General features: G+C 39.0%; 1 protein-coding gene across 5 annotated transcripts in view; it reads left to right on the top strand.

Annotated features, from left to right (window-relative positions):
* Nucleotides 1–16527, top strand: part of CBFB (core-binding factor subunit beta) — a 42012-nt gene that overhangs the window by 8071 nt on the left and 17414 nt on the right. For 4 of the 5 annotated variants that reach the window (XM_070952908.1, XM_070952905.1, XM_070952904.1 and 1 more), the window contains one exon: nt 551–667. The exons of the other annotated variant lie outside the window; for it this stretch is intronic. In XM_070952908.1, coding sequence (XP_070809009.1) covers nt 551–667 — 117 coding nt within the window. The remainder of the gene's footprint in view (nt 1–550; nt 668–16527) is intronic. 5 annotated transcript variants of the gene reach the window in all.

The following is a 16527-nucleotide window of genomic DNA, read 5'->3' as shown; positions in this document are numbered from 1 at the left end:
TCTAGTCAGCTTGTGCAATATACATCAGTTTTGTGTTCCTCTATTTGTGTGAGTGATGGAAAGAATTTGAAATTAACAGAAGTTTCAGTAAAGAATGCTCAACCTTCTGCTTGCTATACTGTACAGCTCCCCACATGATTTAAAGTAGTAAAGCAGAGGTAAATCTAACTAAAACTGAAAGCGCTTTTTTATAAAATTACCAACAGCAGGAAAATGTACCTTATAAAACATTTGAGTGCTAAAAAAGTTATGCAGGAGTTTCAGATGGTACTTTGAATTTTAACGTCTCCAAGAACAATTTATAATGAAAGTATTGATTCCATATAAGTATCTTATTTCTCCAGCAACCTGTAGCAAATATTGTCAAAGTGAAATCAGATGTTTGTAACTTAGTACTTAAGAAAAATGGTGAGCGCATGTTTTGGACTTTTGAGTATTCTCTACGCAGTTCAGCTTTAAGACATAAAACTGATGTAAAAATAAATGAGTGCTTGCATAATTTATGTAATGCCTTGCTCCCTGATCCTGTTTGTATTGATTTTTCTAAAAGGCTTTTGTGGCCACAGGAACCAATCTGTCTCTCCAGTTTTTTCCGGCCAGCTGGCAGGGGGAGCAGCGGCAAACACCAACCCGAGAATACGTTGACTTTGAAAGAGAGGGAGGCAAGGTAAGGACAAAAGGGATAGATGGCAGCCCTCTAGGCCTGTCTTCCAGAAGTTTTAAAACCCAAAAACTTTAAAGCATTATGTGGAATGAATGTGCTATGTCTTACACATATCAATTTTTATGGAGACTAGTTGCTTGAAACTCTGCTGTTATCCAGCAAATGGTCCATGCTATCTGCAAAATGTTCTGAAACCCCACATTACTGTTTCAGTAACAATGCTATAGATAAATTTGTATCTGTTTATAAAGAATATTTTTTTCTGCTTGTTAGGAGTGTGTTATCTCCAGTGGCCTTTAAAATATATATTTTTTCATTATCAGACCTTGTTTAAAATTCGTATACGCAATATTATCCTTAAGAACTGCAAAAGAACTCTATAACCCTGTGTAATACTCCTTTTGCTGAACAGTGAAATATACATGGCATGCAAAGATTTTGGTTGGATGTCAACAGATGGCAAGGATGTGTTTGTTAGGGTATTTCTGACAGCATTCAGAACGATCAGATTCCAATTCAGCATTCAAATTATTTCAGTTGATAGTCAGCTTAACATATGGCAGCTCATCTCCATAGACCTAGGAAATCCTTGTAGAAAAGAGTACATATTAGAAAACACAGATAATTGTATTTGGTTTTCTTTCAAAAGTAGCCAGTAAAAATAATCCCACCCTGAATTTGAAATTCCATGTGTATTTTTAGAACCCCAAAATTGCATTGGTCTAGTTTTGCCTAACATTACTATGTTTTGCCTATCAAAATGCTTAGTGTGGTTACAGTAGATAAAATCTGCACAGAATGTATTTGATTAACTGTACCTAGGGCAAGCTATTTTCAACCTAATATAGGAACAAAATAAATTATTGTTCTTCATTATTGAGTAATGTAAAATGTAAAAGATAAATTTGCTTATAATTCTCCAGATGTGTGTGCTTCTTTAATATAATATATATTGCTGTTACACCAATCCTTTTTTTTAAAATCAGAAGAAAACTCTTCATCTGATTTTTTTCTATACATAGACTTCTAAGAGGAATTACATTAGAACAAAAATTGCTGTTTTCTTATGCACAAAGTTCCACCATTTAGCATTTCAGCCTTTTCCTTGTACTCTGAAAATGGTCTGTTCTTATAAATGCACTTGAATTATTGGAACAGGTCCGAAGCTTCTCATTTTAACTTCACCTCTAGACAAATATTGGTCATAAAAAATCTTAAGTGGGGGGGGAGTCATTCAGTGACATATTTCTCATGATGTTTAATTTGTCACAAATGCACATAATTAAGTTTGCTGGCTTTTCTATGCAGTCCTTCCCAGTGCACCAAAACCCAATGGAGCCTTGTGTTGCTATTTTCCTGCTGCTTTCCATAATTTGGGTCTCCCGCTGTCGGAACCAAAATACTATAGTGGCAAGTAGAAATTGGGAGCTAATAACAGAAGAACTCTAAAATATAATCACTTCTATTTTCACTTTTCCCTGGTATATTCAATTTGGATTGAATTTTTACGTGGAAAACAACCGCTCTTAAGTTTTTAGCCCTGGATTCTTCTTTGGTTGCTTACAAAGCACAACTAGCAGGCTTTGGTTTGGTGGTGGGTTGCATTTTTAGGATTCTGGAGCTAAACTGTGCATATTATGGATTGTATTGGTGAGAAATCCTTGTGTACTTTTGTAAGTTACCATACTGATCTTTGTGATTGTAATTAATAAGAACATTTTGTTAAATAAAAGTTTTCTTTTTTAAAAAAAAACTAGTCTGCTAAGAGTACCACTTTTGAAATAAGCTTTTAAATTGGCAACGTTAAAGTTTGGAGATACATTGCTTATAAACATACTGTAATTGAACTTACTTTACAGTTGCCCTTTTTCATTTTCAGTGTATTCACTTAATCTATTGTGGGATTTTTTTTACTTTATTTTAATCTGAGTAGAAGAGAATAAATTACAAAGAAGCCCTGATTGCTGTTAACTTTTCTTCCATGGTTTGACAAAGTCCTGTAATGAAATATTAAGCTTTATTATTCTTCATAAATATATTGGGACAATCATAATGCCATAACTGTTAATTCAGATTTTGTTGTTGTTTATTTACTTTGTGGAAGAAGAAAGCAGCTAAAAACATGCATTGCAGTATAATTGCCCTTTTGATATTTATCTCTGGTTTATGTGATTTCCAATTGACATTAAGATGTTGCTTATTTGAATTAGTAGTGGAAATCAGCAGGTTTTATAAAAACTATAGTAATTATGGCACTTGTAAACTCATAGAACATTAAGTATGTCTCCTGCTGGTTCCTTTGTATGTCTTTCACTATCTGACAATGGAATACTCAAAAGTTACCTTACCCAGTATTATATGTGAGGGCTTAAAAGGGGGTTACGGTGTATGTGTGAGAAATAATTCAGTGAAAACAATTATCCGATTTTTGTGCACTCTGCCTTTAACTATGGCTCAAGCAGCAAGCAATTATTCTAACATAAAGAACAGTAACTACTTAATTGTTTGCTACATATATATATATTGTATCATTTAGTTCTATGCTGCAGATTTTCTAAACTTGATACAGAGCCTAATGAATAGAATTGTTCATTTTAACAAAAGTGGCACATTAAAGCATTTTGTACTTGAATAGTTAATCTTGTCCTGTATGTAGAATTTATGTATACAACTTTACAAAGTCCATCTGTCTGCCTCAGAATAGAATTCCTTCTTAATTAGAAATTTAGCTTTCAATTGTAGATGCACTATTGATATATTCTAATTGCTTTATCATAAAATGAGAATGCAGGAAACACTTCAATATCTCTCTATAATGCAACCTTCGATCAAGCAGTTCCTCATCCACTTTTGGTGAAAACAGTTGCAGCGGCTGAAGTATTGCATGAGATATTTTAAATGGTGAAACATCTAAGTGCCTAGATGGTGTGAACCGGAGTAGAGTCATTAAAAATTTCTGTTGATAAGTACAATACATGAAAATTGCTGCTGGGCTACCTAGAAAAAAAATACATGAACGTGAAATAAATAATTATTTTTCTTCTGACTCATCATGGCCTGAAGCTTTACTTTGTATAATATGATCCAGCCATAGTTTGGCTAAGTGTTCAGGTACCAAAGATAACATCAAGAGTAACTGATCGGCTTCCTGTGGCAGGTTGTCTGTGCTAAAAGGGAAATAGCTGATGAGAGAAAGGTGACTAGGACAGCAACGGCATTAATACTTCCTTTTGTTTTTACAGTTTATCCTGTAAAATTACCATCTTGTACGTAGCTGCTTGTTACATTTGGGGAAAATAAGAGTGAGAGCAATTCTATTGGATAAAAGCCTGTAAGAAGGATGTGTTATAAATGTTCATCTCCTGAGGCTCTGCTGTTTATATCAGGGGTCTCCAACCTTGATAACTTTATCCCAAAGGTGCTTTTTTAACAGGCAACTGGACTTTCTGATTTTCCTTTGAGGACATTTCGCTTCTCATCCAAGAAGCTTCTTCAGCTCTGACTGGATGAATGAATCCTTCCATTCCCTACCATCCAGTTAGAGCTGAAGAAGCTTCTTGGATGAGAAGCGAAACATCCTCAAAGAAAAATCAGAAAGTCCAGTTGCCTCTTTAAAAAGCACCTTTGGGACAACCATGACTTGGATGACTGAGCATCTCCATAGATGCTTGACAACTTTACGATTTGTGGACTTCCAACTCCCAGAATTCCTCAGCCAGCATATAAGGTTTGTATGATTTTTGGTAATACAGGTACTGCCTGCTACAGGTAGTCCCCAACATATAATCACAATTGAGCCACAAATTTCTGTTGCTAAGCAAGATAGTTTTAAGTGAGTTTGACCCCATTTTACAGCCTTTCTTGCCACAGTCGCTAAGTGAGTCACTGCAGTTGTTAAGTTAGTAACAGTTGTGAAATGAATCTGTCTTCCCCATAGACTTTGCTTGTCAAAAAATCGCAAAAGGAGATCACAAGATTCCAGGATGCTGCAACCATCATAAATACGAGTCAGTTGCCAGCGTCTGAATTTTGATCACGTGACCATGGGGATGCTGCAGTGGTTGTAAGTGTGAAAAACGGTCCTAAGTCCCCTTTTCAGTGTCATTGTAACCTCGAACAGTCACTAAACGAATGGGTGTAAATCAAGAACTACCTGTATTCGGAAAGCAGGAGTGGCTCTAAGCTGTGATAAACCTCTCTGGAAAATAGAGACGGTGTGGAATGAGTCTTCTTTGGCTCACTCATAGGAGCAATTCTTGGGACCAGACTAGCACACTTGAAGTGTTGGCAAAGGACACTTGATCACCTGTCTTTTTGGAGAGTGGAGAGTGGGAGCATGGTTGGACTGACCAGTGGATGTCCAGGCCCTGCCTCTCCTCCTTTCCCAATAAAGTATAGACTGTTGCAACGTGTTATTTCAAAAGGAACCTTTTATTGAGAAGAAGCGATAGCAAGACAGGCGAAGCAGACTCTAAATTCCTTCCCAAACTATACAGTTAGAAATAGGGCTTTAGAACCCCTCCCTCCCGTCCAAATGCAGATTCAGCCAATCCACAAGTGTGAAGATGTTATAAGGATCCATTCCTAGGATCATCTTCCGCTTTCAACAGACTGAAACAATCCACATGGCCCTCCCTCCTTATTACATTCCAAAGAAGGTGAGAATACTGCAGGGCGCTTAGGCATCAGGAAAAAGCTTATAGCTTATACAGCTTATCCCCATGCTCCCCCCTCCCTCCATTTGAATGGCAGAATCACGTTAGGGAACTGACAGTGGGTCAAATTCTGTAATGAGTCCTACAACTGCAATACGATCAGTCCTGATCCTCCTTAATAACTCGGCAACTTTTCACTACCAGCAATCACGAGATTCAGGACAATTTCTAAGAGTTGGGACTTCGGTCTCTGTGTCAAGTTTTCCTTTCAGCAGTTCCAGTTAGGATTGAGGTGTGGAGAGAATGAACTGAAAACTCCTGCTTTGTAAGGTTCCTCTGGGCTCAACGTTCTTCCCAAAGAATGGTCATCATCTAAAACTCGTCCAGTGTTTTAAAAGGTCTGAGTTTTATCTAGCTTCTGTTCTGCTCAGTCCGGGTTTGAAAAATCCAGATAAATAAACAAAGAGTTTGGCAAGTTTACGTCTACATATGTTTGTATCCGAATGTGCGCTCCTTGATGAGCTATTTTGTGATTAGGCTTCTGTATGCTTCGGATTGGAATACATGCTTCAGACTGTATAGGAGCACAGATGTAACATCTATATGTGACTCATTAAAGCAGCTGCACCGTTTCCATGAGGGGGTGGCTGCTGCGAAAACCTCCCAGCAGCAACTGTGCAAATCTGGAAACAGCAATGAATCAGAGGCAGGTGCTGCTTTTATTCTCGACGCATTCTGAAGCACTTTTCCCCCCATTGAACTGGAATATTGCACAGCTCTGTTGAGATTTAATACTATTGTTGGAAGCCTCTTGTGCACTTAGAGGGAAATTGAGTAACATAATCCAAAATGAGTAGGCAATTGTAGTCTAATAGCTGTACTCGGTCTTTCCTAATTTCATCCCAGTGGGAGAGAAGAGGTATTAATTCAGCAAGAGCAGTCTGTTTCTTCTGATTGGTAGGCAGGAAGGCGAAGAGATGCGAGGAAAATGTCCGTGGCTTGATCATCCGTGGCTTGATCATCCGTTGCCATTACGGGTCCCCATTCTTCTTCTGGTAGGAAAAAGGTCTCCTTGCTCGTGTTGCAACAAATTCATCTTAATTGTTTTTAAGCCTTGCTGACTTCGTAAACAATCCTTCCCAAAATGACAAGACAGGATCCCATCTGCTGCCTCTTCAGACCGTAGAATAGAAGTTGGTCTTTCACTTCTTGTAAATTGCTGTCACTTGAGTGACACGGTTCCAAAGCTGAGCAGTATATTGGTTATTCCTGTGAGGTTTGTTGTCCAGATGTATGGCAGAATGCCAGCTGGCAATCACGGTGGTCTTACCATGAATAAGTGCTTAAGGGAAAACACTGCAATTCATTTGTAGACTTTTATTCATTCATTTTGCCGCCCCCCCTCATCTCATTGGGTTATAGAGTCCCATTAATTTACAGATAAAGGAAGTAATTTTAATAGGGCTTAATTACATTTCTGTGTTAAACCATTCATAGAAACTGATGTTTCTTTGCTGGTTTCCATATTGTAATAATCTGCTGTGAAGATCAGCATAATGCTACACCTTCAATTTTCAGCCTTCTTCCATCAGTTTTACACACACATTTTAAAAAGTTCAGTATTTGGGAGAATGTTTTACAGAGAAACAAGAGTGAGAAACAACTTTCCTTGAGTTCATTACAGGTAGTCCTTGACTTACAGCAGTTCATGTAGTGACCGTTCATAGTTACAATGGCACTGAATAAGGTGACCTATGACCCTTTTTCACAGTTTGATCTTTGCAGCATCCCCATGGAGGCCATGTGATTAGCTTGGCAACTGGTTCATATTTATGATGGTTGCAATATACCAGGATCACATGATCACCTTTTGCGACCTTCTGATGAGCAAAGCCAATGGGGGAAGCCAGATTCACTTAGCAACTGTGTTACTTACTTAACAACTGCAGTGATTCATTTAACAACTGTGGGAAGAAAGGTTGTAAAATGGGGCAAAACTCATTTAACAAATGTCCACTTAACAACAGAAATTTTGGGCTCAATTGTGGTTGTAAGTCGAGGCTGATGAGCAAAGCCAATGGGGGAAGCCAGATTCACTTAGCAACTGTGTTACTTACTTAACAACTGCAGTGATTCATTTAACAACTGTGGGAAGAAAGGTTGTAAAATGGGGCAAAACTCATTTAACAAATGTCCACTTAACAACAGAAATTTTGGGCTCAATTGTGGTTGTAAGTCGAGGCCTACCTGTATTACAAACTGTGATAAGAGACTTGAATTTCTGTGGATTGTTGTGCAGTTCCCTTGCCTCTTTATACAGCTTTAACCTGGGGACCTTAAAAAACGCTTAGGTAGATTCATGGAGGGAGTGCTACAAATAATAGGTGCTACAAATCATCGTGGTTCACATCATATATACCGGGAGAAGTAAACCTCTGAAAACCGAATAGTAAGGAAACTGTTAGGTGTATATTGTACCTTAGTTATAGTTCTGGATTTCCACCTTGCAAGCAACAAAGTTATTGACAAGGTAGGTATTACTCATTTAGCAATATAGTTCTTATGTTTTCATGCTGAGTTAAGGGACTAGATCAGGGATGTCAAACTTGATTTCATCGAGGGCCTATCAAGGGTTGTGTTTGACCTGGGGGGGCGTGGCCGGGCGGGGCATGGCCAGCTCAACATCACTCGTGTCGGGGGCGGCTGTAGTGGCCTGAGCGCTCTGCCAGAGAAAACGGGCTTCACCTGCAGTGGCTTCCTGCAACCCTCTGCCAGCGAAAACAGAGCTCGGGAGGGTCTCTCACAAGCTCCGTTTTCGCTGTCAGAGGCACCGTGGGCCAGTCCTTCACTGTTTCCAGGGTGGCCCTGCAGGCCAGATCTAAGCACCCCGCGGACTGGATTCGGCCCCCAGGCCTTGAGTTTGACACCCCTGGACAAGAGCATAATTAAAGCTCAGTTTCATGGATGGAAACTGGAGTACCAGTCCTGCCAAATTGAACTGGTCAGGCAGATGCTGTAGGAGACAGGTAGTCAAGCTAGACAACTTTGATTCCTATTATGGATATACATACACACGCCCTAATTTTTCGAACACGACTTAATACATATAGTCCTCGACGTACATCTATAAATGAGTCCAGAATTTATGCTGTGAAGTGAGAAACTTGCTAAGTGAGCTTTGCCCCATTTTACAACTCTTTGTGCCACATTTGTTAAGTGAATCACTGCAGTGGTTAAATTAGTAACACAATGGTTAAGTGACTCTGATTTTGCTTGTCAGACGTTCGCAAAAGATGATCATATGTCCCCAGGACACTGCGACCGTCATAAATATGAACCAGTAGTCAAGCATCCGAATGTAAATCTCGTGACCATGCAGATGCTGCATAGGTCGTAAGTGTGAAAAACGGTCATAAGTCACTTTTTTCAGTGCCATTCTAACTTCAAACGGCCACTAAACTACCTGTTGTAAGTCGAGAACTACTTGTATGTTCAACTGCTTGAAGACCAACCTATTCTGAAAAGTGTATTTCAGAGCTACTTTTTACTGCTTGTAAGTCAACGGACAGGACCTCAGTAATTAGCACCCTATTCTTGTTAGGTATTTTATCATCTCAATTGCAGCGTTTATATTTTAAAATCTAGACAGCTTTAGAAAGGAGTGTTTGTAATTAGAGACCTGGTAAGGTTTAGAAGGTTATGTCTGTCCCTTTTAAAACAGTGATGGCAAGTTGCCCTTGTGAATAATTGATGTGGAGTTTTGCTTTGGAATGTTTGTGATGTAAATAGTAGAGAACACTGTTTGGCCTGTCACAAATCAAAGTGAGCCAAAGTGCGCTTGCTTGGCAAAGATTTCAGGGTGTGACTTTTAGGTAGACATCGAATATATATTATCGTTAACACTGCTGCTGCTGTAATTATAATGATGAACATTATTTATTTTCCTAATGTTGCTGTTTATTATCTCAAAGAGCGCTTGTCAGCGCTTTGAAAGATTTCTTCTAAGTCAGTTTGTCAGACTGCAGCAAAGTTTTCAATAAAGCTGATAAAAACAAGCCATTCTTTGTTGCCAGTGCAACACTATTTTGTTCTGTGAATGGTGCTTAGTAAAACTACAACATTAGAATGCCATTTCATTTGTCTGGTTAGTAAGATGATTCAGAGTCAGTTGAGTTCAACTTTCAGGGTTCATTGCCGTAGCTAATAAGCAGACAGGCTGTCAACTGTGTTCTGTGAATAGGACAAGTTGTATATGATGATATGATTTGAGCAGTGACTCACCTGAGTGTATTCTGTGAGAATGTATGGTAGGCCTAGTTGCTGGGAATATGACTGAAAACGAATTCCAGTGCGGTGGTATGTTCTTACTATTTTACAGTTTCCATGTGGCGACACTGACTATGCTGACTCTAACTGATGGCTGGTGATTGGTGAATTACATGCATTCAGTTGTGTTAGAAATGATTCAGCTGGCTTTTTAGAAAGAAAGAAAAAAGATTTGTGACAACTTTAGAAGAGCTACACTCTGAACTGGTTTTCTATAGAAGTTTACATTATTAATAGTAGCTTAGTAATAATGGGGCCTAGTATTAAATTGGATATCAGAATGTAAATGTTCTTTTCATGTGCATTTGTGTGTAAACATCATAACATAAAATGCAGTTGATAGTGTGTCACAGGATATGTGTTTAATGGAATTGAGAATCCATTGGTGGTGGGCAGCTCAAAGATAGATGCCATCTGAGAAACATTGGGATGCTCTTGAGACACTAAAATATGCTTGTTTCACCATAAATCAGGAGTATCAATAAAGATATAATTCACATTCTCGGATTTTGTTAAAATAACTGTTGGAGTTAAAGCTTCTGTAATTCATAACATTTTCTTTGTAAGTTTTATATCTTACTATATCTTACCTTAATACCAAAATTAGGCTTCAGCAGATGGTTAGTGAAATTGATGTGTAATCCAAGATACTACAATTTCAAATTTCTGACTTGGCTTGCAGTAGATTTTACTTCTGTTCAAAGCAGCTGCTTGTTAAACGTATAAGCTTCTAACCATCACTGTCGACTGCTTACTATCAGGTATTGAGTAATTATGTTTCTTTCAAGATGCTTTTGTAAAGAGTCTCATTTCTATACCACTGAATAGTTGTCTATATCTGTGTATTAAACATGTATGTCTAAAATTAATGCCTGTACTTATATGTAAATTTGCGTTAATGATGGAAAACAAGTTGATAAATAAGAGGGTTTTTTTAATGTCACCTCAAAGCTAAAATAGCTTGCCCTCTTAACAATTTGAATACTAGAAAATGATCAGCTATGGCATATTTGAATGCCAGGCTTCCAGAAAAAGAAAAAAAAATTGCTGTAGCTCATTCTTGCTCCCTTTTAGAGACAGAGAGAGAAGATTCTGTAAGCCCTTGTCCCAGATTTCTACCCCAGGTCTTCAGTATGTATGCATTTGATATTATACAGATAGAATAGAATAGAATTTTTATTGGCCAAGTGTGATTGGACACACAAGGAATTTGTCTTGGTGAATATGCTCTCAGTGTACATAAAAGAAAAGATAAGTTCGTCAAGAATCATAAGGTACAACGTTTAATGATAGTCATAGGTTACAAATAAGCAATCAGGAAACAATATCAATATAAATCGTAAGGATACCAACAACAAGGTTACAGTCATAAGTGGGAGGAGATGGGTGATAGGAACATGAGAAGATTAATAGTAGTGCAGACTTAGTAAATAGTTTGACAGTGTTGAGGGAATTATTTATTTAGCAGACTGATGGCGTTCGGGAAAAAACTGTTCTTGTGTCTAGATTCATAGAGTTAACCTAAATTAAGGCAAGTGGAACCTTCCTTGTAAAACTTGACTAAAGGTGCAACAGTAGTCTGCAGCCGAAAACTGGATTTCAGATTTTATGTACGTACTAAGCTCATTTTAAGCAGTTTCGTATTTGAAATTTCTTTGTATTTTACTAGACAAATGTATTCTTTTTTAAAAAATGTATATAATAGGTATTGTTTTCAAAACAGATGCAGCTTGAAATATAAATGTTATCTCTGTATACAGGGTAGAGTTAATAATGTTCTCAAGATTAATTTTCCCAAGATAAAACTCCGGCTGCTACTTGGCTTTGTTGTGAAATAGCAGGCATTGTTTATATATAGCCTTAATCAGAGTTCTTCGGAATTCTGAGCTATCAGACATGAGCAATATGTCCTTGGATCTTCCTTCCAACTGGTCTAGGTTTGTTTAGCATCTCCTCCACTAGGATCCCAGGCTTCGAGCAATGTAGGAGAGAAGAAAACAAATGTCATTATTTGGGCGTAAAGTAGCAACTCTGTAAACAGAGGCATCTTATTTGTTTCATGGTGCCACTTGCAGGAGTGAAAAGGAGCAGCATTTTCTTTAATCAAGACTCCTGGCTAAAGTGTTCATTCAAAAGACTCCGGTCTCCATTTCGGCAATTTTACTTGGTTACTAGTTTGTTTTAAAAGTCGGAACTGACGGTAAAGAGGATATGACAGCTATAAAACTCAAATAGAGCTAGAAATGAAGAGGAAACCAGTTTTATCTTTAAAAAGGAAATGTGGTCAAACGGCTTCAAGCAATAGCAGCAGTTTCTTCCAAGCTGTAGACTTGGGCTTCTTTCACTGACAGGGAGGAATATTCATTGACATGGTTTAAAGAAAAATGTCAGAACACAGAGCAACAGGGTTTGCCTGTACATTGGGAAACATTTCAGTTGGAAGGGAATTTTTTTTTTTTTTTTGAAAAATGGCAAGCTGCAAGATTCAGAGCTCTTATTCTAAAATAAATTCAGGATTTCAGCAGGGAGGGAGCCAGATATCACCAGCATTATGGAACAGCTACCCCTTGGATATTAAATATGCCCTTGCTGTGGTGGTTTCTGGAAAATATTGGAAATGTAATTATTCTAGAGCAGGGGTCTCCAACCTTGGCAACTTTAAGCCTGGCGGACTTCAATTCCCAGAAAATTCTGTTCTAGAGGCATGTAAGAGTTGAATATTTATTTATTTATTTTATTCAATTTGTATACCGCCCTTCTCCTAGTGGACTCAGGGTGGTGCACAGCCAAAACTAAAACACATGCCAATACAAAATTTAAAATTTTTAAAAGGATTTCATGACTTTGGCCCCAAAATTTAAAACATTCAAACTAAAACCCATTGACAATTTAAAAAGCTAAAAAAAAGTGGGGGGTTCACACCAGCCCTGCTTGATGGAAAAGAAAAGTTTTTAGGGCACGGCGAAAGACCCGGAGATCCGATATCCTTCATATCTCCGGGGGCAAATCGTTCCAGAGGGCAAGAGCTGCCACAGAGAAGGCCCTCCCCCTGGGGGTCGCCAGCCAACATTGCCTGGCTGACGGCACCCTGAGGAGTCCCTCTCTGTAGGAGCGTACTGGTCGGTGGGAGGCTATTGGTGGCAGAAGGTGGTCCCGCAAATACCCAGGTCCTATGCCATGGAGCGCTTTAAAGGTGGTAACCAACACCTTGAAGCACACCCGGAAGACCACTGGAAGCCAATGCAGCTCACGCAAAAGAGGTGTCACATGGGAGTGCCCCCTCGCTCCCATAATCCCCCGCGTGGCCGCATTCTGCACCAGTTGGAGCCTCCGGGTGCTCTCAAGGGGAGCCCCATGTAGAGAGCATTGCAGTAGTCCAGGCGGGAAGTGACGAGTGCCTGAGTGACTGTGCATAAGGAGTCCCGATCCAGAAAGGGACACAACTGGTGAATCAGGCGAACCTGATAAAAAGCCCCCCTGGCCACGGCCATCATATGCTCTTCCAAAGACAGCCATGCATCCAGGAGGATGCCCAAGTTGCGAGCCCTGTCTGTGGGGGCCAGCGATTCGCCCCCAATAGCCAGCAATGGCACAAGCTGGCTATATCGGGACACCAGAAGCCACAGCCACTCGGTCTTGGAAGGGTTGAGTCGAAACCTGTTACTCCCCATCCAGATCCGCACGGCCTCCAGGCACCAGGACATCACTTCAAGGGCATCATTGGGATGGCCTGGGGTGGAGATTGTCTATTGTTGCTATCTTATAAACTGAACTGCAGGACGTAGTGTAACAATCATCAGATTGTATAATAGAGATTATTCGTGTGTGATGATAGCAAGGTGTTACTGTGCTTGTTACATTATTCTGTAGGTGTTTCATGATTTGCTGCTGATGGTTTGATTGTTTGAAGTTTTATATTTGTGTGGGATGTTTTATTGTTGAGAGTGCTGCTGCACATGCTAGGGATATTTTCATTGCTTTAGCACTTCACGAGCTCGGTGAAATTGGTCACATATGGATTTGGTAAATAAATAATGTCTAATGCCCAACTGCTGGAGTACCAAGCATACTTGTGGGCTTTTTTAATAATTGTAATTCAGGTTGGCAGTCTGGAATATGTTGAAAAGTGAGATAAACTCTCATTTATTGGTTTAAATCCCACAAAAATGTGTAAAATTACTACAGGTAACTGTTACTTGTATCTAGTGTCTTGGCTTATAGACATGAGTGGAATGCGCATGAAATAGGGGGGAAAGTAATTTATTTTGAGCAAAAGCAACTTCAGGTAAGTCTTTTGCAGCATTGTTTTTCATCATGTAGTCACAAAAGTTATGTGGAAATCCACACTACAGGTGAGCCTTCATTTTAATAATGAACAAAATTGAGCCCAGAATTGCAGTCACTATGTGGCTTAACAACATAATCATTTTTACAGTAGTCATAAAGTGGTGGACATGGTGTTTAGAGAAATTAGAGCACTTTTGAATGTAAATTTAGACATGTCACTGAGAATTATATTATTGTTGCTGGTGGAAAAACAGGATATAAATGAAACAAAAAAAGCAATTGATTGTAAATTTGATAATGGCAGATTAGTGTTGGCTAAATATTGGGGACGAAATTGGGATATTCAAAGAAATGAGTGGTATAATAAAATTTGCAGTATGGCAACAAATGATAAATTAACAACAGAAATTAAATTTAAAAAAGGGATGCTCAAAGCAAATAATTATAATGAAATATGGGGGGATTTTATAAAATCAGTATTGGAAGGCAAAGGGAATAAACCTACTCAAAAATATATGTTGTTTTGGAGGGGATAAGGGCAAAATTGGAACATATTGTATATTTTTTAGTGGTTATAGATGAAGAAATATAAGGGGGGGGAAATTGGTCTTCAGGGGGGCTGTAGTATTTTTTTTTCTTTTTTGTATTTAGATGTATATGTACTATGATTGTATTATTTGTATTTAATTTTTTTTTTAAAAAAAAGTAGTCATAAAGTGGTTATTGGAGTTGTTAACTGGAACATGTGATTGTTAAGCAAATTCATTCTCCCGAGTGGGAACTTTTTTTTCCAGAAACCAGCAAAAAGTGCCGGAAACTCGGCAAAACCATTGCAAATTATAGTCACATGATGGCAGGACCCTACAATCCAACATAAGTGCAAGCCAGCTGCCAAGCACCGGAAATGTGATCATGTGACTGCAGAGGGTAGAATAATTGTAACTTTCAATATAGTCAAAAGTAACTTTGGGGGGGGGGTGTTGGAACTTCCAGTGATCATTAAGCAACCAGTTGTTAAGCAAGGACCACCTGTAAATGTACATCTCCAAAATTGGGGGGGGGGATAGCAAAAGAAATGCTTTTAAAAATCCTATAGCAGAAGATTCAAGCAGTAATAAAGTGATAAAATAATATAATAATATAAAATAATATAAGTGAGGGGGGGCAGTATGTTTATTTGAATCAAAAAATTGCTTGTATGGGGGTTTCTTTTCGGTAACCGGAACACTCGGAACGAAACTACTTGAATCAAACAAGTCCTGAGGCTGGAACAAAATGATCAATACACTCATTTCTCACATGTTTTGCACACTCCTGTTCTCCCTATATTCTTTCTTTCTAAATGGACACGGGGATTGCACAATTTACATTTGGCAGTCTCCCTTTAAAAAAAACCCCTCAATTCATGAGACATCACTGCACTGCTTACTCATGAATAACTTTCCTATTGTAAACAATTTAAACCAGCAATATAAACTTACCTGCCAAGTTAGCAATGGTCTTTCCCCCCCCCTCAAGTCTCTCAAATGGTTCTAACTCTTAAAACTTTTAACTGATTCTCCTTCACCTCCAATTCGCCTGAAACAGTTTCTGACAAGAAGTGGATGAGAGCTGTGTCTGGTGCTTTACAGGCTAAATGCACTCTTAAGATTTTTCATCTTGAAAGATTTTGAAAAGAAAAGAAAAAAGGCGAAAGCCTTATTTTATTCCATATTGGGGACAAAACTCCAGAACACCAGGTGTTTTGTTCTAAGCTCTGAACATTCAAAGCTGTCATTTCAGAGCCAAAACATTGATGATTTTGACACTTCTGCTTAAAAAAAAGACACTGTTGCCCAGGAAGCATTATCATTTTGCTGCTTAGCTGTGTTTTTTTTCCTTCCCCCACCCCATCCTCATAAAAGAGTCTTATTGATATTAAGCGTAAGAGTTCTTTAGTCATAGCATCATCTTCAGTTTTCTTTAATAACCTCCGTCTGGAGAGAGGCATTTTTGAAATGGAAAACTCTGCATGTAGTCCTAGACCAGGGGTGTCAAACTTGATTTCATTGAGGGCCGCATCGGGGTTGTATCTAACCTCGGGGGGGGAGGTGGTCAGCTCAATGTCACTCATCGAGGGTCCTTTTTCTGCCACGACGGCCTCCTGCTGCCCTCTGCCAGCAAAAACAGAGCTCGGAGAGGCCGCAGGCAGCCTGCCCGGGCTCCGTTTTCGTTGGCAGAGGCACCACGGGCCAGTCCTTTGCTGTTTCTAGGGCGGGCCTGCAGGGCAGATCTGAGCATCCCGTCAGCTGGATCTGGCCCGTGGGCCTTGAGTTTGACACCCCTGTCCTAGACTTACAACAGTTCGTTTAGTGACCATTCAAGGTTACAGCGGCACTGAAAAAAGTGGCCTATGACTTTTTTTCACATGACCATTGCAGCATCCCCGTGGTCACTTGATCAAAATTTGGACGCTTGGCAGCTGAGTCATATTTATGACACTTGCAGTGTCCCGGGGTCTTTCGCAACCTTCTGACAAGCAAAATCAATGGAGAAGCCAGATTCATTTAAGAACCATATTACTAACTTAATAGCTGCAGTAATTCACTTAACAAC

The sequence above is a fragment of the Pituophis catenifer genome, unplaced genomic scaffold (assembly GCF_029215685.1).
Source record: "Pituophis catenifer annectens isolate HBS135680 unplaced genomic scaffold, rPitCat1.0.hap2 SCAF_13, whole genome shotgun sequence".
Classification (NCBI taxonomy): domain Eukaryota; kingdom Metazoa; phylum Chordata; class Lepidosauria; order Squamata; family Colubridae; genus Pituophis; species Pituophis catenifer.
Note: the sequence above shows the minus strand (reverse complement) of the source record. Positions and strands in the feature narration are given on the sequence as shown.